The 26,261-nt window shown below is 39.9% G+C and overlaps 1 protein-coding gene across 1 annotated transcript; it reads left to right on the forward strand.

Moving 5' to 3' along the window:
* The first annotated feature begins 1,417 nt into the window (after positions 1–1,417).
* SPICE1 (spindle and centriole associated protein 1) lies at positions 1,418–24,296 on the forward strand. The gene is made up of 17 exons (XM_014253331.2): positions 1,418–1,582; positions 2,018–2,065; positions 3,184–3,330; positions 7,226–7,328; positions 8,047–8,168; positions 9,715–9,800; positions 10,096–10,238; positions 10,461–10,601; positions 11,370–11,635; positions 14,902–15,033; positions 15,677–15,824; positions 17,287–17,511; positions 19,562–19,941; positions 21,244–21,415; positions 22,832–22,931; positions 23,279–23,366; positions 24,167–24,296. The coding sequence occupies exons 1-17, from the start codon at positions 1,499–1,501 to the stop codon at positions 24,218–24,220; spliced, it is 2,439 nt and encodes an 812-aa protein (XP_014108806.2). The 5' UTR covers positions 1,418–1,498; the 3' UTR covers positions 24,221–24,296.
* Positions 24,297–26,261: the final 1,965 nt, after the last annotated feature.

Consider the following 26,261-nt stretch of genomic DNA (forward strand, 5'->3'; position numbering starts at 1 on the left):
TAGACAGGCTTTAAAGATGTCTGATAGAACATGCTCCGACTTTTCTTATAGTGGGCAAAGTGTTTGACAATATGCTGCTTGAATGAGAATTGTCTCTGACTTTTATCCTATTTGCTTGTGTTAGGTATTTAACATTTATATTTGATTGTAATTAATAAAAGCAGAGAGGTTTAAGAGGTTTCAAAATAGATGATGTAATGACACAATTATGCCATTTTTGCTTTTTTCTTTAGTAGGCCTTGCTCTTCAAGACAGTTTAAAGTGCTATGTTAAGAGAGAATTCCAGATGTGCCCTTGATTTATACTTTTGGCTTCCAAATTTTCAGACCAACACAGAATAGTGAATTGCTTTGCATGGATTTCTCTTCCCACAGGCTCTGATGGTTCTCTTCAGGTGCATGTGGTACCTATGTTGAGTGTCTAGATGGAAACTGAAGTCGAGGTGCAACCTCCACATTTGCAGCACTTTCTTACAGGTAATTGCTGAAAGTATTTTTCTAATGCTCTTTTCTCCCCTCGTGATTTCCATCTTCTCCATGTATGCAAAACAATTTCTTCCCCCAATACATTAACCATTACCATCTGCACCCTCACACAAATCTTTTTACAGTGATGCTGGTAAAGCCAAAAGTACATTGATGGGGACCCCAAGCACCAGGAAATCTTGGTGAAGTAGAAAAAGTTTTGGATGAAAAGATGATAAACCTTATGCCTTCACTTTCCACCTCCCACAGACAAAATATTATGCTCACACTGCAACACAAAATGTGAACTGTAACCCTTTGGAGTAATTACATCATATCTTCACCTTGTGGCAGGGAAGTGGAGGATCTGTGGCATATTCTGGAGTATTCTGCTTTGTGGAAACTAGAAATTCCTTGTGGCTACGGAGGTACACACTTCCTCGGTGACACAACTAATGAGATCTGTTTGTTAAATTTAAAAAAGGGTCACTCTTTAATTTCCTATCACCGTAATTCACGGATTGTGTGACATTCTGCTCTGAACCACCTCTATAACAGCATCTGAAATACGTTTTCGCACGGGGAAATTTCCAAGGCTTCCTCAGAGGGACACTGAGAGGTATCTTTGGAGGGTATTTGCAGCGAGAAGGGGTAACAGTGAAGTGAGCGAGTAGAAAAAATTGAGGCGAGGCGACCTGGAAGACGAGTGAGAGCGCCGGGAGCAGCTCCTGAGGGAGCGGGCTGGGGCGGCCGAGGCACTGCTGCGCTCACTGGAGACGGTGGAGGGTGTCCCCTGCAGCCCTGAGGGAGGCGGGGGCAGAGGCTGCTCCCTCACGGAGAGCCCGAAGGGCGCAGCAGCGGCGCTGCCGTTCCGTGCGGCGGGGCTGGGAAAGGGAGGAGAGGGAGGAGAAGAAGAAGGAGGAGGAGGAGGAAGAGGCGGGCGGAGGAGGCCGCGTTCTGCTCCTCCCCTCAGGGCGGCCCGAGCAAAACCGGCCCCGACGGCGGCGTCGCTCCCTCCCCTTCCCGTAGCCGCGATGTCGCTGCTCCGCGGGCCGCGGCCCCGCACCGCCGGCAAGAAGGGCCCCAGAAAGCCGGCGGCGGCCAGGCGGGACTGGGATGTAAGTGCTCCCTGCTGCGGGGCGGCCTCCGCTGGGAAAAAGGCCTGGGAGGCTCCGTGCCCACGGCTGGGGGAGCCTCCGCCCTCCGTAGGGGATGTGCAAGACCCCGGGTTGCGTGTGGGTTCGGGCGGGCAGACACGCCGTGTGCGAGGGGGACACGGCCCCTCTGGTTTCCCTGTCCTGGTAGAGGTCAGGCCCCCTGCATCTCCTGGGAGAGGAGCGCACAGGTTTGGTGGAGCTGTCGGTTTTGGTGGCTGCCTCGCCGAGGGTGGAACGCTGCAGCGCCATAAAAGTGCACAGCAGTACAGTGTTAGGCTAATTATACTGCAATTTAAAAGTTGTTTGGGTTGTCTTTTTTTGAAATAAAACTTTTTTTAAAAAAAAAGTTTGCCCTCAGTCGCGGTTTTTGACGTGTTCCTTGGTTCCTGTTCGCAGAGTACCGTCCATGATTTGACAGTGCACCGTGCAACTCCTGAGGATATTGTAAGTTTAATAGCAGTCGCTGCTCTGTCCCTGTGGCAAGAACATTTAGCTGGTTGTCTGACATAAAAAGCGCTTACCATGCTCACGGGGATATTTTCTGCCAATGTTTAATCTCTTTTTCAAACTTCTGAAGATGTTGGATCTTTAGTGCTAGTTTTTTGTTAATGAGCATCCCCCGGTCTGGCAGTTGGTGTTTTTCAGTTTCTTGTTCCCACTGCGAAGCAGTAGCCACAGTGTTTATTTCAATCAATTGCGTGCCATCATAAAAGGTAAATACATAATAATACATACATATATACATGAAAGGTCAGTGGATTAGTTGAAGGCCTTATCTCTGCTGGGAAGGACTGAAAGATGTGTTTTATCTGAGGAGCCTCTCTAATTCTGAAAATACTCAATTTTCATTTAAACAATATAAGAGAATTTCTTGATACTGAGTGACTTGTTTATTGCAAAGTATGTTAATTCTTTGCAATAAACAGATCATGTGTGTTTATGTTTATTTAATGGCATTGTATTTAAATGTGTATTTGCATATTCTTGATAGTATTACTTACGAAGATGGAAGAGGCAGTATGAGCTATTATTATAAGTTTTGACAGGTTTGTCAGGACAGATAGTCATGGGAGCAGAGAAAGACTTGATTTTACAATTGTTTGGCTTAATAGCTTCTAGAGACTTTAGCAAGCAGCTCACACATTTAATTTCTTAAATTTGTATTTATTTTTTTTTTATATATAATCTAATTGTTAGAAGGAGAGAGACACTATGTCTACTGACTGACAGTGTTAAATCAGGAAAGTCTTTTCATGCATCTTATAGGTGCTAGTGTTTGGGTTTTGCCTCCCTTTACAGCTGAGAAAATTCTTGCTGAGTCAGTGGTGTAGGGCAGACAGAAATTGAGACTTTCCCCATTCACCTTTGGAGCTGCTTTAAATGTGGCTGGTACTGATGGCATTTTACAGTTGTGGATGTTTATGAGGTTGTCATTGGCACTACTGTGAAGTTAACATAAATAATGTTCGGTGCATGAAAAAATCAAGAAGAGCTCGTTAGCTTTGCCCTGGAAATTTTGCTTAAGACTGATTCTTGGAATCATTTCTTTTATGTTTCTGTAGCTCCGTCGCCGTGAAATACACAAATCAAAAAACAAAGCACTGGCACATCTGGAACTCCAGGAGAAAGCGCTGAACAGAAAATGGAAGAAGCAAAAGCAGCTGGATGCGGATTCATTGGAGAAAAGGAAATTGGCTCTGATGCGTGAGGTGAGAGCTAAATTTGCACTTGCAGCCTGCTGCAGGTGATCTGCACTGCTGGAAAACTGTTCTTGCACGTGGAAGCCACAGTTGCTCCTCTTGTGGGATAGCTTGATTTCACATGTGCATATGCTCTGTTTGCTGCATGCATGCAGTGATTGGAGTGAGCTGTCTGACAAACCAGCTGTTGCAAAATTGCACATTTGACCCAGGTTGTCTGGCTGTGTCCTCTGTAATTCTCTAGGCCTCTTTTCATCTGAACAGGAACTGTTTGCAGAGTTCAACTGTTGGAAAAAGTATGTGTATTCTTTGGGTTCTTATTGTCAGCTTGCCTTTTCTTCCTCATGTCTAACATTTTTCTTTGACGCAAACATAAACATTTCTCTTGTCAGGGAGGGACACTGCTTATTTAAACAGAGAAAGTGTGGTGTCAAGAGGGCTGAAAGGTTGAGGCAAGATGTTGTTAAGGGAGGAAAATTGACACAACAAAGATGGATGAGCTATGGCTGACAAGCTTGTCACCTGAGGATTGAAAAGCTTGTTCTCTTAGCATTCTAAAGCACTCTGACTGTAAATATATTATTGAATTTGCTTTCGAGTATTGAACTGTAGGAGTAAATCTAAGCCTAGTTAACAGAGAGAGTAGCTGTCACTGAATAGTGGTGGTAGATCTCCTTTTTCATGTGGCAGGTCACTCCTTGCCATGTGTTGTGAAAATAATCTGAAAATTAGCTGTCAGACTTCTGTACTCGAACAGACTGTGAATTGTTCCTGCTGGTAAAGAATGATCATGAGCAATGTTCACTTAGAAGTCAAAATAAACATGATCTGGTAGTTCTGTAAATGTGCAGTGGACTAACCATTGCAAACTTAATTGTTTTGTCTTTTGTAATTTTTCAGAAGTCTCTTTCTGATCTCTGAGAACATTCAAGCATGGAGAAACAAATGGAAGTACTTAGAATTAAAAATCACCACCTAGTTTTTTATTTGTCCTCTGTTTCTCTGCAGTCACGGTAGAATTTTTGTGTTATGGGTGTCTTGCTAATCAAGCCTCAGATTTGGACTTTTGTTACTTTGGTACTTTTCTGCCATACATTTTTCAGCAGAGTATTCAGAAAGCACTGTGAACCTCTATATGACTTTCCCTAATGTAGCCTAGTTTCAATAATACTTCTGTGCAGAAATAAGTTATGTATCACAAAAGGCAGATTAGACCATGTTTTCTAAGATTTTGCTGGACTACCTATTATGTGACATCATTCTTTTGCAGATGTGAAACTCATGTTTAGGAAATAGTCTTCTATATTTGTTTATGTTTCTAATGAAAATGCACAAATCTCAATTCCTTCTGAGTGGTTTTGCCCTTTATAGTTAAGAGATTATTTTATTCAGTTTACTCAGTGTCTACTTCTGAATCTTTTAAAAGGAAGACAAAAGGAAATGATGAAACAGATCTGGCTATTGCTGTTTCAAACACTGGCGTCTTGTGTGTAAAGAAAAAGAAAACAGATAGGGGAGAGTTACCATTTTCACCTCTCCCTAACTTAAATCTTGTTAATTGCTTAACAACGCTGTTGTTAAGGGTAACTGTGGAGACTCTGTGTCTCCCAGTAGAGCACAATCACTGAGAACTGTTTCCTTGTCTCTGTTACCTTGGTGATCTTTTTCTTTTAGTGCTGTGAGTCCTAACTTTCTAGGCCTCTTGGATCCTGCTCATCTGCAGAGGACTCAGAGACAAAAGCTAAGAAGGTGCTGCCACCAGTAGTGTCGTTTCTCATGTACTTGTGTATTGAACAGAAAGATGTTACAAGAGTTATAAAATGGATAAGCAAAGTTTTGATATTTTGGGGATTCGTCTGCCTAAAAATCTGAATGAAAAGATAATATGAGCTCACTCTGAAACTTGGGACTGTGAATGTGTAGGTACCACACTGATTGGTCCTGTAACAACTTATTTTTAAAATAACGTTAATGCATGGCACCAAAGAGTAGAGGTAAATGGATTATGGTAGTGGAGAGATTTTAGGATGAGTCCAGTTAATTTTGCTTTGATAAAAATCTGAAAGATGAGGGAAGGTGATTTTTAATGAAATTTGTGGGTGATACTAAACTGGGACAAGGCACACTGCTTAGTGAATTTTTCCAGGGCATATATAAGGGCCTAAAGGGGCTACAAGGTGATACTACTTTTTTTTCTCATCACGAGCAAAAGTGAGCTAATCTACCTTGGGAGCAATGCTCTAAAAATGTTCATAACGTGTTCAGCAGGAGGGTAGAGCTTAGGAACCTGCTGATGCCTAAAAAGATCTAGTGAGGAGGATAAAAACAAACTAATCAGGATAATTTTTGTCTGATTATACACATCACTCTAATTTTAATTGCCTGCAGGAAATGAGTCATAAACTTTTTTCCTTTTTTTCTTTCTATATTTTTTTCTTTTGCTGATCTGGTATAATAACTTTATCTAAAAACCTGCTTTGTTTTGATGTCAGATGGCTACATGGAAAGACTAGATTTAGTTTGTATCAGATGGGGAAAATTGGATAGTGGTCTAGAAAAGGAGATATGTGAAGTGCTTGAAAGATGAATATTCACTGATTTGCTAAATTATTATGAAAAGTCTAATTTACTGCAGTGCAATGCAAGTGTGCTGGTTTTGCATTTGCAAGCTCAAAAGACTAGAAAAACATGGAAACTCAGATATGTAGGGAAACTTTTTGACATAAGAAAGCATGTAGTAAAATACGGGGTTGAGGAGAAATAAGCGAAATGCCATTGCCTAGAATTTTTTGGATGAGGCTAAATGTAAGCAAGCAAACTTACCAATGGACACTGAAAAGAACTCTGTGGAGATAACGGTGTAGAGTACTGTGAAGCCATTTCAGAACAATTTTTTGTGATTCCTGGATGAGCAAAACTTGTCAGTCAGTTTTCAAATTTTGAGTAGGAGGGCATACATGAGCCTTTTCTGTGAGGTCTTCTAAAGTATTCATAGTGTTTGGATCAATTTGATGAACAATGATGGAGCAAGGTCACATATATCTCCTCTCAGGTGTTTAAGAATATCTACCTTCTCCCCAGGTTGCAGGATATAATTTTGCTAGTTTTCAATTTCCAGATTTTGAATGAGGCCCGGAGTCAGTGAGGAGCTTTAAATTGTGTTCTGCTCATGAAGTCCCATCCCCAGTCAGCTCCATTTGGCTCATGGTAGCTGGATGCCTCTTGCTTTGCACTCCAAGGCATCCTTCCTTAGGTGGCACCTCTTGTGATGGAGTTCAAATACTAGAGAGAGAATTTGAATACAGAAGCTGTATCTTCTGGAGATTCCCAGAATGTCTTTGATGCCAGATGTAGTCAGCTGCATTTACCTCTGCTGGAACTTTTGGTGGTATATATCTTAAGTTTTAGGTAGGATTTTCAGGAGGCAAGACTGAGTGAAACAAGTCTGCTTGAATTAGTTTGAATCTCATCAAACAGTACATGTTTTGGGTATCAGATGTAGGTAAGTATTCTATGACTTAACATTGAGATCAAATGATTTGAGGATGTGGGTTTTTTTAATTGCTAGATAAGTCATTGTTTTGATGAGCATGTCATAAATACCCAGCTTCTTGTGTCAGGCTGGGAGGAGAAGAGGGAGTGAAAGGATTTGTTCTAAAGAGTCAGTGCTGATGGGGGCCTCAGAAGTAATAGCTGTTTAATTTTTCAGAAAAACTATGAATTCTATTTAGTCAGAATGAAGTATGGTGTTCTGATCTGTCTTATTTAGGATCTAATTGCACAATACCAGCTTTGCAAACATTCTCTCAGTGCTGTTCTCTTGGTAAATATTTAGAGGAACAATACCAGAAAAAAAAGATTAATTCTGCTCAGTGTAAAGTTTGCTTATACACTGTTCTTTCAGATTCTGTCTGATCGGTACCATTTGCAAGATGTATTGGAACGATCTGGTCAGGTTATGGCTGTGGCAAAAGACTTGCTTGGGGATGCTCCTCGCACACGAACAGGTAGAACATCTCATCTGTATGTGGTAGCACATTTAAGATTATCTCCTTGCTTTCCATGAATAGTCTTGCTTTGCAAGGAGCTCTTTTTAACTGCTTTCATCTCATTGTCTAACACATTATGACTGATCCTGCTCATGTTGGATGAAACACAGGTGAGGCTATCGCCTCCAGTGGCAGGGGAGAGTGACTGATGGCTGGTTATTCCACTGCATTGGACCACTGTGGAATTTCACAAAACTGCAGCCAAGCTGTTTGAGCTGCTGCAGTGGTTCTGATTCTCATTACTGCATGAGCTGACTGTGCTCTGGGATATGGCTGAAGATTTATCACCAATTCCTGAATGAGGCTTTTCCTTTTCTTAAATTGGTTTGTGGATCCTTGTACTGCTGGAAGGCAGGACTGGCTGTCTGTATATGAAATCTTAAACCTAGGGGTTTTTCTCTGTTGGCTGCCATTCTCTCTTGTTCCTAGTGAGTGTTTGATCCTGCAAGCTGCTTCTGCACAAGTGTATTTATGCAGGTGGGAAAGACAAAAGCTGGGTATGTGTCCCAGTGTATTAAATTAGCCCTATGGTTGGTCTTTGGTTGTTGTTTAAAGTGTCATCCCTGTGAACCTTTTTTTTTTTTGTGAAATACAGGAGCTTGATTTTCAGTACAAAGTGCTGCAACATAAGTACAGACCAAGCCCTCTGTGTTCTTCCCTGTGTTAATTCCTCTAGGTATTCCTAATGTAACAATGGCTCCTAACTGTCACCTAGAATCATCTCAAGGACCCATTGTACAAAAAAGTCATCCTTCCAGTCAGCTTTCTACCCTTAGTGAATCTGTCATGGATTTCCAGGTAATGTGTATTTTATTCCATGCATGCATTTCCTGTGGCTTTTTTGTTTGTACAAAATAAGACTATTCAAAGATAAGAGCTTCCAAGCAGAACTAAATTGTTTTTTGTTGATAACATTCATAGAATACAAGGTTAAACGGAGGTGAGACTTTTGTGACTTTTTGTGAGACTTCTGTGAGACTCTGGGAATTGTGATTTTTTTTTATTTAACCCTTGGATATGAGAAACAGACATCATTATGTCTTGTAGAAGCTCTCTCACGTTAGCATGCCCTCCCTTTTAAGTTCTGGAATTCTCAGGAAGAGTACAATGTCTTTACTCTTTACAATGTCCAAGAGAAGAACTTCTGTGTCACTTAACTAATAGCTGCATTTCAGAATATGACTCTGATTTACCAATTAATGTCTGCATATATGGGGACACACATCTTTTTGTATCCCAGTTCACTCCACAGCCTTGATGACTCCTACAAGTTAAATTTTTAATATTTTGCATTATTTTACATTTATTCAGGTTCATTGTAGACAATTTTTAAATTGTTGGAAATTTAATTTTGTTTGCCTTTGTGCTCTGCTTTCTTTTAATAACATGTTGTACCAGGAATGCTCCTGGGATTTGAGGACAGGCATGTGATACTCCCAGAAAACTTCACTCTGATGAAGACCAAATAGGCTGTTGGGAGCAGCAATGATGGTGTCATATTCCCATGGTTCTCTACTCCCATTTCCTACTATCGTGCAGAAATATCTGTAATCTGAGTTGTGGTACTTCTGTGTTAGGTATTTTGGTGTGGCATTTGTTCTTCAGTTTTTTTAATATGAGGAGTGAACTGCAGCACCTTTGTAAGCTGCAGGATAAACTGAAATTTTAAAAATAAACACGTACTGATTGCCAAGCTTCTGTGAATTCTTATGTGCCTATGAAAATCACAGTTAAAGGCTATCTGGTGAAACCTGCCCTGAAGCTCAGAGTCCTGGTAGTTTGAGGAACCCTAATTCCAAATTTTGTTGCTTGTATTTAGCTATAAATGTAGTATGTAGGATTGTATTATGTTCTGGTTGCATTTTACACAGAGATGATAAATGTAATTTTGCAGGTCTCATTATGAAGTTGTTTAGCTTGTAATGTCAAATGACTGAAATTTTACAAATTACATGGATTCAGCTTGCTTTTCCATAGTTTGCCTGCTGTATCTCTGTTTTTGGTACAGCCTTAACAGCTTTTATTTTATCCTCTAGTTTGCATGGGTTTTCATATTTAATATAAATCATACAAAGAAAATATTAGTTATTGAATTAGTCACTTGCTGTGTTATTTTCAGAGACAACTGTCATTATTAATATTTCTTAGGTACTAAAGTCCCCCAGAACTTCCTACAAAGGGGTGTGGGTTTGGGTTTTTTTTCTGTGTAGTATTTTACTTTAAATATGTTTTGGAGGGGAAGACTAAAAAATGTGTTGTTTTTTTTTCTTGAAACAATTCCATTAAATTGGTCTCTTAACTTCTTCTGAATTCTGTTTTGTTTTCTTTGTTATCTCTTGAAAAGGCTCTTAGTGAAGAGGAGGAGGAAGCATTATCAGAAGATGGACACCATGACGTTTTGGGTTTCAAATCCAGCATCAATTCTGACAGGTCAGTACAAATACATCCATTCAGGTTTCCACCTGCTTGGCACTGGAAACAGGTGGGAGTTAAAAGGGTGTTGAATGGGTATAGTTAAGTTAGTTCTTCTGTTTCCCTTTGTCCTGCTTTCCTGATCTTGGAATTCCAGGGAAAGGCCTTTTTTAGCATTGAGACTGGGAATGAAAGTGAGCAGGGAATTCACCTGAACAATTGCAGATAATTTTAGGAGCTCTGTCAAGACAGATAATTTGGAATCATGCCCTTGTCCTGTTACAATTCACTGTTATTCGTGTTTTGAATGTAGGCTGCTTCGGTTGTTGAGAGAAGAAAATTCCTTGGTGAATTCTCAGTTGTGGGTTGAAAAGGATATGAGAAAAACCACCTTACCACAGAAGTCAAATGTGCCTTGCACTCCCACAGCTGTTTCTCCTTCATTGGATCAGTCAGGTGGGATTTGCCAAATCACAGCAAGGTTGTTGGGTTGTTCATAGGATCCTGTCTAGCGTTCCTTTCCTGGGTGGGGGTGAGAGAAATGAATGCTAATTTGGCCCAGATGTATGTCCAGACTGAAAAAACAGCTCTTCTAATAAAATTACTCTAGAACCTTATACTATTAAGAACACGCCTGAAATATTTCACATGTGCTTTTTTTGTTTGTGTTTAAATCAGCCCTCAATGCTACCAGTGTAATCAAGAGAACCCATTCAAGACTTCGGAATGAAGATGAAGAAGAGTCTGTAGACTCTGGTGACAGTGTGAGACAAGTGCTGAACCCAAACTCAAGGAAACAAAAACAAATTGCAGCAAAGAGTTTAGTACTTTTAAAAATAAAATAACCTTTGTCCAAGGTTCTTAATGTCATAAGAAAATGTGGATGGGAGGGGATCATTGTGGGGCTAATACCAAAATTTGATGAGGGGGTCCTTGAGTCTTGAGCTTGGCTTGTGTATTTCCTCTGTGTTCTGCACCTTCATTGGCAAGGCTTGTGTATTTCCTCTGTGTTCTGCACCTTCATTGGCAAAGCCAAGTCTGTAGGAATCTGGGAACCATAAGAACAGTACTTTGATGATGCCCATTACCATGTTAGTCATGGAGTTCCCTCCTTTGCAGGGTTTTTCTAGTTCTCATCCAGCTTTGTCTTCTGTGCTGTACAGATTAAGGATGCATTTCAGTCCCCATATTCTACATGTTTGTATGAGGGGACTGACATCAGGTACAAGCTGTAGCATGAAAGGAGAGTTGCTTACTGAGTACGAGAAAGTAGCTGATGTTTTTCATAAGCAAACTATTCCCATGCATTTAAATGGAAAGAAGAAAAGCACAAACAGTGTATCCAAGATAAAAGCACCAAACAGTTGTGCTTGAGAGGTACAATTGTGGCAGCAAAAAATGTGGTTTTTGAGGATCTGAAAATAGCTGGAATGGCTGGGGGATGTTCTTTGATGGTCTGTTTCATCTTATGGCAAGAGAGGGCATTTCCTTTGATTTACTTCAATAAACAATGCAATTTCGTTGCTACTGTGAAGATCTCTATACAAGTTGAAATTCCAATGACCCATTTTTTTTCTTCCCCTTCAGTGAAAAGAAAGCAAGCTGCACAGAACTCTGCAAGACAGAAGAGAGATGATTCTCCAACTAATTTAATCCAGACTAACCTTCAAAGGGACAACAAATCCGGTCTAGATGTTCTCAACCACATGATCCAGGAAGTAGAGCATGAACTGGAGGAATATGAGCGATGTACAGGACGTGAGGTCCAAAAAAAAGAGAGAAGTGAAGGCCTGTCTGGGTTTACTCTGTCACTGGTGAACGCCCTCTGTCGTTTGATGCGCTACCTCAAAGAGGTGAGACTTAGAACTGCTCCTGGAAAGTGAATGAAAAAGGGTGTAAAGTTACTTTACAGATGTGAACTTTGGTCTTTTCTGGCTTCAAATCATTTTACATTGAACTCTGATTATCATTGCTTATTTGCTAGGTTTGCATGCAATTAGGAGGTAAAACTTGTGGTTTGTCAGGAGCTGGTTAGCTCTTTGGTATCCCTTGGAATGAAAATGGAAGAGTTGACTGCAGTGAAAGTCTCTTAGTGTCTAAGAGTAGAAAACAGCAATTGAAATAATTTTAAATTTGTTCTTTACATGTATTCAGAGTTGTAGCAGGGTAATAAGTACAGCATTGTTTACAAATTCATTTTTTTCCTTTGCCTCCCAAAGGTGATGCTGTTGTCACCAGAGCAGTGGACTCAAATCCCCTATTTTCCTTGAGGGATTCCTTAGTCCTCTTTTACTATTCGTAACAGAAACTTTACCTTAAGCAAGAATGCCCTGACATTCTCGCTGTAACAATGCAGAGCTGGGAATTAATGGAATTCCATAAAGACAACCTGTGTGCCACATAGAAGCTTTTGTTAAAAAAGAAAAGGGAAAAAAAAGGGTATTTTAATTCATCAAGAAGCAGCAATGCCTCACAGATTCATTTGGTCTTTGTGGCATTTTAAGCCAGATTATGACAGTTCCTGCGCTCTTAATAGGTGGAGCAGAATATATTATCTAAATGCTAATGCTTTATTTCATAGCAAAGGTAATAAATCTCTGATGAGATAATAATGAATGTGGAACTGTCTTACTTTGGTTCCTTTTCAGAATGTATAATAATTGAAAGGGGAAAACTGATCTTATTTTAAAATTCTATTTTTTTTTTCTCTTACCAGATGTGTAATAACTTGATCCTTGTATTACTCTGTATTTAATCTATATTAAAGAATTTACTGTGATTAAGTTCAGGAAGTAAATAGTAAATAATCAATCCAAGAGTGAAAAGCAACTTCTTTCAAAAGGTGGACTTCAGCTGAGAAAGTCTTACGTGTTGAAACACAGTTATTAATGCTTATTAAATGCTTATTATTTGTTATTAAAACAAAGTTATTGATGCTTGGTCTTTGTTAAATTGTAATACCAAAGCAGGGAATTAAATTTGGTTCTTTTGCAGTTCTAAGAAAGGATATTAGATTTTCAGTAGAATGTTTTCTGCTTATTAGGAATGCATCAATTTAATAGCATCCAGTTTGTGTTATAGATGTAACTGCAGTTATAATCCTGTTCAGATTGTCTTTAATTTTTCTATAGAAATTATTCCTGAGCCTCAGACTTCTTCCAGATCTACTCCCATATTTTTTGTGTTACCATTCCATCCTTCTAGAAGTTGATTATTGCTCGCAGAATTGTATGCCACACTCATAAATTTACTACCTAAATTCTCAAGCAGCAATATGAAGTCACTCAAGCTGTGTAATGTGGTTAATTGTATTCAGGCTTGCTTGAGATAGATACTGCATTCATAATCTGAAATGACCTCTCTCCTTTTCAGGGAGGTTTAATTACAATTCAGAATTTGCTGGGAAGAAGCCCAGCTTTTCTTGAGTGTTTCATAAAACCTGGTCCCTGTGATGCCAGACATAAATCAAGCACTTTGTGTGCACCATCTGTCTTGCCTAGCCAACAGAGTTAGCAGAATTCCAATGCCTGAATTATAACTGGCAATGCTTTTTAAGAAAATTACTTGGAAGGGAATATTTAGAAAGCCCCTGATTTTAGTTAAACAGTCAGTCTTCATAAGGTTTCAAAGCTTTTAGAGAGATTCCCTTTCTCTCCTTCCAGTTTTGCTGCAGAAAATCAGAAGGATTGCAATAAAGGACGTTGCCTAATTTATTCTCAAAATTGTATCTAAAAAGTAGAAAAAGAAACCTGAATTTAGGAATCTTCCATGAAAGTGTTTTTATTAAATTATTAACAAACCAACACCTATAAGAAGGAAGCAGTGAATAGAGTAGAGGCTGAAAAGGAGGAAAAGAAACTTCTGAAGTGTTTTGCAAAACCATATGAAATTCTTAAAGGGCAGTGGATAAATCTGACTTGGTTTCTAAACTAATTTTTAGATCACCTTCCAAATGTTAGAATTAATAATTCCCTCCTCACTCCCATTCTGCTAAGAAAGCTGTTTCTTTGCCAGACCCACATGACAGAAAGAGTGTGGGCATATTCCCTGAATCTGTGCTGCTCTCTTCTCCCTATATGCTGCATGTTCTGGTGCAGTGTTAAAGCTCATGTGATTAGAGCCACACCTGGCAATGGGCTGGGATGGAAACAGTACTTTCAGGGTATACCAGACCGAAATCTTACCTGGGGATAGGAATGGATGTTAATCCTGATGTTTTCCCTATGCATAAATGTAAGACAGAGCCACTTGGAAGCTTTTCCTCCAAGACTAGGTTAGTGCAGTGTAGGATTAGTAGATACAGTAGCTCATCCAGATGATCTAAGGCATCATAAACTTCATCACTGCTACCAGGGTAGAAGTGCTTTTTTTGTGCTGTCTTTGATTTCTGAAGGGAGAGGACCAGGAACAGGTTTTTTTTAATCCATTTTCTGAGCCAGCATGCTTCACTTGGATCAATAAAAGAAACCTGTTCTCTCTAGCTGGAAGAGAAACAGAAAATGGATGGTTTGCCTCTCATATACTTAAGGGAGGTGTATCTGCCTTTGTGTCTAGTGGCAGTATCTGTGAGTTAGTCTCAAAAATATTCATTTATTCATTCATTTCATGTGGATGAAGAACTGTTTGGTCATCATGATTTTGAAGCCCTCTAGAACTTTTTCTCTCTGATGGAAAACATTAGAAAGCAAGTACTTTCTCCTTAGTCAATTTTGTCTTTATTAATGAATTAGGGAAACTAAAGATTAGTCACAAGTAGCATGGGATACTGACAAGCATCAGCACACCTGGAATTATTTGATTCCTGCATAAAAATTCATTGACTTAAGAGACTGTATCTGTGCAGAGAGAAAATGCTTTTAGTTACATCCTGTAAAATCTGTAAAGGCAGAAGAACAAGGATGTCTAGGATTCCCTACGGTTTCCTGGAGGAACAAAGATAAACAGTAAGCTCTCTGACAGTTCTCAAGGCCGGACAATTGGATTTTGTCCTGAAAGTAATGAAGTTTAGCAATAGTAGGAAGAGCTGTTACATTATGATGTCATGATGACTCATTCCTGTTTCCAAATATGAGTCTCTATTGGTTTATAGTAAGTTTTCAATTTTTTTCTCCCTCTTTAGACTGAAATGCAGCTACATGAGAAAGATATGATGAGGCAGCAGCAGGAGAAGATGTTGAATGAACACAGAGAACTGATTGATGCTCTGACTGCTGAAGTTCTTCAAGTAAGGGAAGAAAACGTTACTATGCAGGTACTGAGTCCTCCTTACTCTTTACCCATCAGGATTATGTGTTAGAATTCTGTGTTCTGTTGCAAATATGGGCTGAGATGCATTGTCTCATGTTCTGGATATTTTAACCATAAACAGAAATAAAATTACAAAATTGAATGAAGAGTGTGAGAATTACACTAGCAGGTATGGGTATGAAATGTTTGGAAAGCCGTTCGTTTATCTTTATTTAACTTCAAAGCCTGAGAAAGTGCTGGTTCTGTGAAACTGAGCTTTACTTTATCTATATAAAATTTTAGGCATCTTCCTTCACACTTCTATACTGTTAACATTTCTGGAGCAATGAGTAAATGTAATACTACATTTTCCTTTTTTTAGTTTGCAGTGGAGGTAGATTTGATCAATGGCTACACTTGGGAATCGTGCAATTAAGAAACCTTAGAGGGGAAGTGATGTCATGAGTAAGAAAAGGCAAAACTAATGATTTATAAATAAGAAACATGGAGACAATAATATTTAATCCTCACTGGAATCCTACACAATCATGCAGTAGTATTAAGAGGCTAAATTTCTTCTCAGGACTGCTTACAGTATATAATTTTCTTATTTATTGATAGAACACAAACTTGTGTAATTCTGTGTATGGTTTTTTTTCCTCCTTTAGAAGAAGCTTCAGCAGTACATGACAGTAACAGATCAAAAGCTGATGTGTCTCATACAAGCATTTAAAGGCCTCCCTTTGGTAGAACCTGAAAGAGAACAAAGTCCAAAACATTTTGGAACTGAAAGCAGAGGCCCAGCAAACAGCCAAGGTGCGTACAATAAATGTGAAGCATGAAAAGACCTTAAACTAAGTTTATCCCTGGAGTGGAAAATCTGGTATTTAATAGATGTCTGTTTGCACAGATACCGCTTGCATGAGCACCAATGTCACTTCTGTAAATTCACGAGCCATGGGTTCTGCTGGGAGCACAAGCAAAGCAGGAGAGTAGCCTTGCCCCATTAAGATGGCTTCCAAAGTCAGTTCCATTCTGAGGGTCATAAAAAAAACCCAGAAACCCGAAGAAGTCAAACCCAACAGAATCAAGATCTCAGTTTCCTGTTGCTGAGCAGCCGGACAGTCTGAGATTGGATCTTCCATAAGTCGCTGGAGGTCGCTGCTGGCCAAAACAGCAGCAGCTGAGTCCAGGAACCAGCCAGTCAGAGAGGTCACTTGGTGTTCCTGACTGTGTGTGGGGGAGTGACCAGATGAGTGATGTGTGACGTGGAGATAGGCTAAGCCAGTAGATTGGTGGCCAGAGTAACCAAACATGATTCACCTTGGCCTATTAACCACCTTTCACCACTGAGTTTTCTCACAGCTGTCTTTCCTGGTCAGTTGTTTAAATGCATTACTTTTGGTCTCAAAGTCAGTAATTTCTTGTGAATCCCAAGATTTCTCAGTTGCTTGTATTCCATAGTAAAGTCTTGGTTTTGTGAATCTTTTAGCTAAAAGCTTTCATCCTGGAAGAAGTGTCTTCTTGGGAAGAAGCCACATACTAGATCCTTTATTTTGTGATTGACCTAGGCCTTGTAAAAGCAAGCAATAGGAAACCACCCCCTAAAATACAAAATCCAAACAGTCAGAAGAGCACCCCTCAAAAAAACCCCAACCTAACACCCAAACTTTCACATTCAACAGTTCTGCAGCACTAGAATCTTCAAATCTTTCCTTAGTTAAGTGGAGAAGAATAACTACTTTTTTCCCTTTTTTTTCTTTTCTTTTTTTTTTTTTTACTGAAGAGATGTCTCATTTAAATTAAATGATAATAAGATCAGCAGAGCTCAAAAAAGCCTTGAATTATATTCTAAAGCATTGTTGCCCTCAAATTAATAATATTGGGGATTGGGACAAGTGCAAAAGTCTGATTTTCTCAAGAGAACATTACCAAGCACAGCTCAAATACCTGTCATGTATCTGTAAGTCTTGTACATGAGCTACAAACAGATCTCCTGCTACTGTCCTGAAATTGTGAGGCTATGTGTATGAGTTATTCTTGCTCTTATGGCCAGTAAAAAATGATAATTTGCTTGTGTGAAAGAATTTTGTACCTGAGTATCAAAAGAAAGGTAGGAGTGTGTGTGGAACATACTCTAGTCTGTCTTTTCAGGTATCTGAACATAAGAGTTGTTACTGATATATCTTCCTACATTGCTATTTCACTATAAGTAATTTTTGTTCCTTTGTTTTGTTCATTTTTTAAACTTTTATCCCTGTTTTGTCTTTTTCTGTAGAAAAACCTGATTTGACCTACTCTGAGCCCAGGATTGATGTGGGCAATAGGGAAAATATGCTAAAATTTCCACAGGAAGAACTTCATTTCACGCTTTGCCCAGGGCCAGGTGTCTCAGGTGATATGAGACCAGGTAGAAGCTGTCCAGCTCACATCTTCCAGCCAGCTGTGCTGTTGTCCCCACCACAGCAGAAGAGCAGTCAGGAATTGTCTTCCCTCCAGAACGGTGAGATCTCTCTGACTGCAGTAGACTTAGGAGTCTGTGTTTTGTGTCACTGTTTCAATCTCACACTACCTCTGAAGATGTATTTTCCATGGAAAACTTTTAATCTGTATGCCTAGACATATTGGCCCTATAGCTGGAATATCCTACTGCTGCACCCAGATACACGTTTCCTCTGTTACTATGGCTGTTGCTAGACAGCCCTTACACTTCCTGTTTTCCATCTCCTGGCAGCAGTCCTGTCAGTGGCAGTGCAGATGGACATTTTTATTCTGTACTCATTTTGATTATCATATCTGTGTGATTGCTGAAGTTCTTTGTCGACGCCCTGCAGCACATCATTTCAGATTTCCATCTGCTGATGGTGTAATCCAGCCTCCTTCACCTTTAATGGTGGAACCACTGAAGCCTAGAACTTCCTTGTTTCTGCAATGCATGTTGCAGACACACCAGGATGTCTGTAGGCTGTGAGCTCCTGCTTTGAGCCTGTCTTCCCAGCAAAGGGGTTTTTGGAAGTTGTGGGAGTCAGGTTCCCATTGGGTTTCATTTAATACACAGGAAATGATTGAGGAAATTTTGGGTGAAATTATGTGGTGCGAGATAACCAGGTAGCTCAGTCTTGTCTCAGTATCCATAGGCTTTACGAGTTTTTTAGGTTGGTATCTCAGTTATGGTTCATGGGAGGAAGAAAGTCTATCAGGGTGATTAGGGAATGTGTTTCTCATTTACCTTTACTGAAGTGAGTAGAAGCACTCTGTGATTCTAAAACGGAGCTGTTTCCTGCTGCAATTGTCACTGTAAGCACATGCATCCCACTGAACCTGCCAGGGCCCTGAATAACACCCTTGTGGAGAGGCAGATAATTACATCTGTGGCCAGATGGATGGTGGCTGACGAGAGGGAAGAGTCCAGGAGTGGATTTTGGGGTTTTTATCTTTTTTCCTCCCTTTCAGCTGTGTTTGGTAAGCCTTTCCCAAGTCAGAAAAATAACCAAAAGTCCTTTTGCTTTTTAAGGATTTTGCTGGGTAATTGGAAGTTTATATCTAATTCAGCTACTTGGTGGGCTGCTGTGCCCACCGTGGAGGTACATAAACAACATGGAGGAAATTAAGTAAAGGTCTTGTTCTACAAAGAGCAATGTCTGGTTTCAGTCCCACTGAGAACTGTCAGATACCTTCTGACATTTGAAACAACAATTTGTATTGAAGAACTGTATTCCAAGATTTCTCTGAAATATATTGTTACTTTCTTAAGACTGATGCTAAATGGCCCAACAAATATTAAACTTCATGAATGTTTCTTTATGCTCAAAGATTCATAAAACACATTTGAGTATAAATTTTTAAGTGTTCATCTCTGCTCAAGAGGCAAAAACTAAAGCTTGTGCAGGAATGGGCTATTTGGTATAGGAAGCATAGAAAATCTGGGTTTGGTCACAAAAGTCGAGTTGGACTTAGCAAGCAGCAGCAGACAGTGGTGTAACTGTAGTCATGTCTCTGTGGTGTATTATCTCTTGCTGATGATGACCACAAAAAAATACATGACTACATTTCTGGCCACAGTGCTTCCTCTTTAGGGGTTAAGTAGTTTGTTATCATGCCAAAAGTCTTGTTTTTTTTTTTTTTTGTTTTAGTATCCTAAAAGTTTTGTTAATAGCCCAATATAAATACCAGAACTGAAACAAAAACTTAAGTTATCAGGTTAGGTAACTGAATTTTGGAAAATGGAAGACTAACTAAGAAACAGTATTTCATCTGTCAGCTAAGAAATTCAAAACAATGAATTTGTTTGTGACTTCTCTGTCAATCTCTAATTAAATAATTTGAATGGAAGACTGTCTGCAATAGGAAATACACACCTGGTGAGTTCTTACAGCAGGATATTGCATAAAGTGGTTTTGGTCAATACCATAACACCATTTAGGCTAAGTGTTAAAATTAAAATTCTTGCTTGATTTTTAGTAAAGTAACCTGATGAAATAAAGTCACTGTTAGTCTCCTCAGTGAAGATCACGTGTCACTGTCCTTACTGTTCCTTTATCTCATGTTTGCAGTTTTTGCAGCCATTTCACAGTCTACTGAAAGAGAGCCATGCAAAGAAAGGAGCATACCTTCCTCCCTGAGGACACAGAGCACAACTGAGGAAAACTGCCCCATCTCTCGGAGGCAACCAATTCCTCCTGCAGACAAAGACTTGGAGGGTTCCCACAAGAAAATCAATCTCTCCTGCCCAGGTGATGCTGGGAAAAACAGTGCAGCTGAAGAGTTCCTTCAAAATGGTGATCTGCTGGGACAGATAGCTGAGCTCACACGGCAGAATGCTCTAATTAAAGCTCAACTGAGCAAATTCAGAGGTGTCCCTGGAGACAAAAGTGATTGTCTACATCAGCCAGACCTGACACAAAATCCTAGTTCAGACTCTTCACAAGGACAGGTCAGAATTTAACAGAAGAGGAAGGCTGGATCTCCTTTCTGCTGATCTGCTTTCCCATTGTTTACTGGTGCTTTTTTTGTCTTTCATGTTGTCAGTTATTATTTGTTTGCTTGGAGACTTGTGATGTTTATTATTATTCCACAAGCAGATCAGCAGTAGTTTCTCATATTGGGTCCATGTTGTACATGGGTTCTGAAGAGTGTGCAGCACATTTTTAAGGTTATGCTGCAAAATGAGATGGTGTTGCAACATGATCCAAGCTCTTGTAGTTTGGGTACTATTAGCAGAGAAAGCACTGCACCAACCCACAGCTTCTTGTCAAGCTTGTAAAATGCATATTTAAAGCCATGTCATACATCTCTTCTGCTGCTTGGACGCAAAAGCAGATGAGATTCAAGTGAGTGGAAGTATATATTTTGCAAATGTTTGATCATAGTGTATGTGCTTGTTGGGTCTCTCTTGTCAGTCCTCTTCTGTTAAAATCCCAAAGGTATTGGGAAAAAAGAGACCTTGAAGGCTTCAGTTTAAGTGGAAAAAAAATTAATCTGCAACTAAGCAGTTACTCAGTGGGATCAGTGAGGTTAATGTCACAAAAACATCCCTGCCCTTACTATTGTCTTTTGTTCTATCACAGTGTCTGACTGACTGTTAAATTAAGGATCCTGAAGATTTTTAATTTCTTCATTTAAATGTAGGCTGAGAGTTTGTCACTTTCCCCATTGGGTTATGTTGTTTAACATTTAGTCCTTTGGTTGTACAAGGTGATGCAGACCTTTAGTAAGTGTTGTTTTTGTGGAAGCAGTTATTGAGAGGGAGGGGAAAAGGTCCAAGGAAAAAAACCCGGCTTAAAGATGAGTTCCAGGACACTTCTGCTACAAACCTGCTTTTGCTTCCCCACACCCTCCTGAATATATGTCTTCCTGATTAAGTATATTCTTAATTGTACTTAATTGCTGGATGTTTATTGGTTTTGGTTTGCTGGTTTGTTTGGGTTTTTGATTTTGGGGGGGGCAGGGGTGGAGATTGGTTTTTTCCTTTCTCAAATTATGTGGACACCAGCTGTGTTTTTCCTATGTGAGGGAAGACCAGTATAAAATATTGTAATGTTTAGTCAGTTGAGGACTAAGATACAGGACGCTGAAAGGGCCAAAATCAGATTTTTCACAGAAGTTCTACATAATTATACTCACTTCTAGTTTGAAAACTAAATACATAGGAGTACTTGAAATATATTGTATGCCCTCCTTGAGGGTGAAAATTGTAAATTTTTCAATGGAAGTAATTATCCCATTATCCAAGTAGAGTCATCTCACGGTATCACGATGCTTGGAGGAAAGAATAGCAGAGCTGAATCGTCAGAGTACAGAAGCACGGGATAAACTATTGCAGTTGATAGACCAGCAGAAATCAGCTGTTGCTGACATGGTCCCTCCAGTGCTGTCTCCGGTTCCAACCCCATCCCTGAATTGCACTGGTAAGTACCCAGCTTCAGGAGAAACAAAAACTATTAAGACAGTGGTTTTTTTCCTTTGGAGAGTCCTTATGTTTGATCAGTGTTCGTGGTCAGCAGTACACTTGCTGTTAATGACTGTGTGGTACAAACACCTCTTTCTTCAGAGAGCTAAAAAGGTATCAGCTAAACCTCTGCTAAAGTTATCTTCTAAGTAATTAGTCTGCTGCAAGTACTGTGCTTCATGTTAAGCCTGTTCTTTGCTATGCTCTTGTCTGAAGAACAGATCCTACATTTGGGCATTAGTAGGAACTTCTTCACAGAAAGGGTTGTCAGGCATTGGAATGGACTGCACAGGGAGGTGGTGGAGTCAGCAGCCCTAGAGGTTCTTAAGAAGAGACTGGATGAGGCACACAGTGCCTTGGTGGTGTTCAAAGCTTGGAGTTGATGATCTCAGATGTCTTTTTCAAGACATAATCGATTCTGTGATAGTCATTGGTGGACAGTACTGGGCTTTTTAATCAGTCCTCTATTGTGCAGAATCTTGGGTGAAAAAGGCTAAACTATTTACATCAGGCTTCTAAAAGCTCATGGCAGAGTGGTCATCCTAATCTCAACCACATTTTAGTTTTTGTCTTTTGGGTACTCCTTCCATCAGACTTGCTCAGTTGCTTAGTTCCATCAGTCTTGCTCAGTTACTGCCTGTGCTAATAGAAGGGAATAACTGGAGCTTCCAGTCATGTAAAGAGGTAAATTAGCTTAGGGAATATTCTTTCTGGTTCAAGATTCATTGATTAGCTGCCATATGTAACTATAAAAAAATTACTTTGCAGGAGGTCTGAGCTGCTTTATATTTTCATGGAGTCATTGTCATTACAAGCAGAACTGCATGTGACCATGTACACATGCTCTGTCTGGGACACCTGTCCTTTCCCCTTGTGAAACCACCAACCACCCAGGATATATAAAGAAGGAAGGACTTGGAGAGAGGAAGGAGGGGGAGGAGGGAGCAGTGTGTGGGCATTTGCATACAGGTGCCTATGCAGTGACTCATGGGTTGGGTCATGACACTTGCAGTGGTTGTTTAGCTGTTGTAATGTAAATTCAGCATGGTAAGCAAAATCTTAAAGAAACAGAGGTGAGAGATCAGAAATCTCTAAGCCTCTAATTGTCAAAAACCACAAAAAATTTAACCGTGGAAGAATCATTCTATATATGTGAGCATTGTCTGTAGTTGCTCTGAGTCTCTGCTTTCATTGTCAGTCATTTTCAGAAAGTGGGTGTGAGGTTGATGTTTAACCTGGTATTTTATTTCTGGTCTGTATATTCTGTGCAGTTGCAAAGAGGTTGTGATGCCTCTGAAAAAAATGGTAAATCACAATGAATGTTGTGCAATGTTGCTGTGTTCTCATCAGAATCAAGCAATTATTTATTGCCTAGAAAATTCAAGGACAGTTGAAGTGTCTGTTCCCGTAGCAGTGGCTGTGGACAGCTCCAAGGATGACAGTATTCCCCATGCCAGTATGACCAGTATAAGAAGGTAAAAGTTCACTTTTTTTTCACTTTTCACCTTTACTATTTCATTTCTGTAGTATCTTAATTACCCATGCAGCAGAAATTGAACACAGTGGAGAAACTGCCATGTGGTTTTTTGGTTTTGTGGATTTTCCCTGACTTTGTCACATTAAACTCTGCAAGTGGGACAAAGGTCTAATAGCTTTTTCATAAATTCCTCTGTTTGTATTTAAAATATCTGCAATCTGACAAAAGACAGATGACATGTGTTGTTAAGATTGCTGATGAGGGGCTCTAACTCAGGATCAGAGATAATATTCTAGTAGTCATTTCAATTTTTCACTTTTTCAATCTTATTTTGAATATTTCTAGGTCTGTAGGAGACTCCAGCAAACCTTTTTCAGCTTTAAGTGCCATGTCAGACAGTGCCAAATTAACTTCTGTCAGCCAAAGACCAAAGGTGAGAGTGAAAAATCTTCAGCCAGAAAATTTTAATATGTTGTCATAAAAGGGAAAAGATAATCATAAGATGGATGAAGGGAGGAGATTTCTGTCCTGTTTTAAATATCCCAGGGCTATTATTAATCGGTTTGTGGCAGGTTGGATTACAGACAAATTGACACTGAGAACCAGTGACATTCATTATTTTCTGCCACAGTGTTGTTTATAAGTAACCCTTTTTTGCTGTGGCATCTTTGTGTGTTAGGACTGGAAACCTTTGGAAGTCTTTCCTGGTGGCTCCAGAGAATCTCAAGTCATCATTATGATGTACTGGTAGACTCACAGTCAGAAGGCAGGCAAGCTCTTACCTAGCTGTTGCACAAGTCAGTTGCTGAAGGATGAATAAATCCAAATGTAAAGAGAAAGCCCCAGTCTAGGTTGCTGACTCCTGATGTGCAAAGAAAAGGGAAATCTGCAGTGAGATGCTTTCACAGGGAACTCTGCAGTGGTACAGTGTTATAAACCAGTTATAAGAGCTGTTTACAGGCTTGAAAGCAACCATGAGGACATATTAATAAACTGTCTCTAGGTGTCCAAAATAACCTAAATAAGGACTGATAAAGAGAGCAGAGTTAGGGTCCAGGACTTCCTATCCTGACAGCAAACTATACATTCTTAGAAGGGAAATTTGAAATTAAGGTAGATGTGGCTTGGTAGGTGGTGTAACTCCCTCCATGGTGCCAACGGCAGACAGTCCTAACACAGAAGTCTGTGGGAAATTTACTGTATATGAATCTCAACTGGTTTCTTCTTTTACAGGTAGAAAAGCAGAAAGAAGAAGGATGGTTTGCATTGTCAATGCACGTTATGTAAAGGAAGCTGAGCTCAAGTCCTGTATTTTTAAAATGTTTTTTAATGAACTACAAATAAATCGCAATCTCTCCCTACAGATGTACAGTTTAACTGTGAAGTGTTTTCATGTCAGTGCCATTAATATGTAAAGGTCCACGTGCTTATTGTATTTGTGCCCTACAGAGCACTCTAGGAAGCCCTGGGAATGAGTTTCTGAGCTGGACACACTGCTGTGATCTTACACCTTTTCACCGAAAAATATCCTTCATCAGGTGGGAAACTCAGGCTGCTGCAGCTTTACAAGTGAGCACCTTGATACCTCTGTTAGGTATGCTGAAGGCAGGATGTTTTAGAAATTGCCTGTGAAACTTTCTGGAGCATTGATATGGGAGTAAAATATCAGGAAGAACTGAGTTGAGGGAAGATACCTGTGTTGAAAAGGAGCTTGGAGATTAGGAAGCCAGTCTGTTTCTGGTCAATAAAGATTTGCATCAGAAAGAATTCGTTCCTTCTGTGGTTTACAGTTGCTCCCAAAAGTTGTGTTTTCTGTGCAGTTAACATGTTAGAGACTGCATCTGGAGGATCGCTTTTCAAAAATCTCATTTAATATTTTTATAGTAAATATAAAGTGACTATTTGGAGTTGAAATCAGAACCTTTGCATGTTGTGTACGAAGGTATATGCTCTTTGATATAACAGAAAACTGATACATTCACGTATTAAGCCGGTGTGCTGTGTGTTAATGTAATATTCTAATGACCATGGGTCTTATATTTGTTTTATTTTACTTTTTAAAGTAGTCATTATTTTATTAGTAATAATTACCTAATTTTAAGACTGAGGAAATGCTTTGTTATCTGTTCCTTATCTTGTAGTAAACCTTGCCAAAAGCATTTATGATGGAGATCTAGAAAATGAAAATAATTTGCAATTTCCCATCACCTCCTCCACAGCCTGTGACTTCCTGTGGTTCAGGCTGGGGTCACACACTGCTCTGTGGCTAGAAGTCAGCTGCCCCTGGGATGTCATGGAAGAGAGTTTGCTGGAATACTGAAGGCTAGTAAAGCTCAAGGCAGTGTCTGAGAAACTGCTAGTGCAGGGAGTTTTATGGGGGGGTTGTTTTTTTCTCTGTTCTACACCAAGAAACAAACCGCAGCTGTTGCTAAAATTTGACTCACCAATTCGGGCTTTGCTGCCTGATAAGCAGACTGGCCTGTACCTGTCTGAAACAAAATGCTGACTTTCATGAGACTGACATCTGCTCCTGCAGGGAGATAGTCTTCCTGCACACCTGTTGCAGGCAATCAGATTTTATATTTCTTTGTGTGCACATCTGTCCATAAAAGTATGCTTGGTCACACCTCATACTGACCACAAGTCTCATCTGAGTGAATTCCCTGCTCTCGCTGCCCTGCAGCAAGGCCAAGTTTTTGTCCCTAGCTGTATCTCAGTGAAATACCCAGCTGTAATATCCTTCTGTCTGGTGGTCCCAGCAGTGAAGGGAAAGAAGAAAAAACAACTCCATTTGTCTTCACAGCATCAGTATTAAATGGGCACAGCACCAAGCCTGACAGAGTTCAAGCAGTGATTGGACAATACTCTCAGGTACATGGTGTGGTTCTTAGGGCTGTCCTGCACAGGGCCAGGAGCTGGAATTCAATGATCCTTGTGGGTCTCTTCCAATGCTGAGTATCCAATGATTCAGTGATCTTTTGCATGTAGAAACTTAAAGCTTTTTGGATCACTTCCCTCTCTCAAATATGAAGGGAAGCTAAAAAAGATTAATAGCCTGACATCACAAAGAACTTGCTTCCTTAGAAAAACCTCCTTGGAAAAAATTCAGTTTCATCTCCCCTTCAGAAAATATGGGCAGGATTCAGAAGAGATTAAAAAGAATATATATAGCAGCAGAAATTTGAAAGTGGCAGCAGGTGGCTGGAAAACTGCAGGGAGGAGGGGAAAGCAGGAATGTCTGGTCAGAAGCCAGAACAAGGGCAAGTCTGCACAAAGCCGGTATCGCTGGGTGGTTTGGCTGCAGCTGCTTTGCTCTTCAGAGAGCTGC

Source organism: Pseudopodoces humilis, chromosome 2 (assembly GCF_049639895.1).
Source record: "Pseudopodoces humilis isolate 2021_Gansu_Grassland_sample_001 chromosome 2, ASM4963989v1, whole genome shotgun sequence".
Taxonomy (NCBI): Eukaryota; Metazoa; Chordata; class Aves; order Passeriformes; family Paridae; genus Pseudopodoces; species Pseudopodoces humilis.

Bases quoted from the DNA above. Each gene is read 5' to 3' on its own strand.
- SPICE1 (XM_014253331.2), top strand. From the start codon at position 1,499: ATGTCGCTGCTCCGCGGGCCGCGGCCCCGCACCGCCGGCAAGAAGGGC. The intron at 10,602-11,369 runs GTTTAGTACTTT...CTTCCCCTTCAG, and splicing joins AAAACAAATTGCAGCAAAGA to TGAAAAGAAAGCAAGCTGCA. The intron at 15,825-17,286 runs GTGCGTACAATA...CTTTTTCTGTAG, and splicing joins AGGCCCAGCAAACAGCCAAG to AAAAACCTGATTTGACCTAC.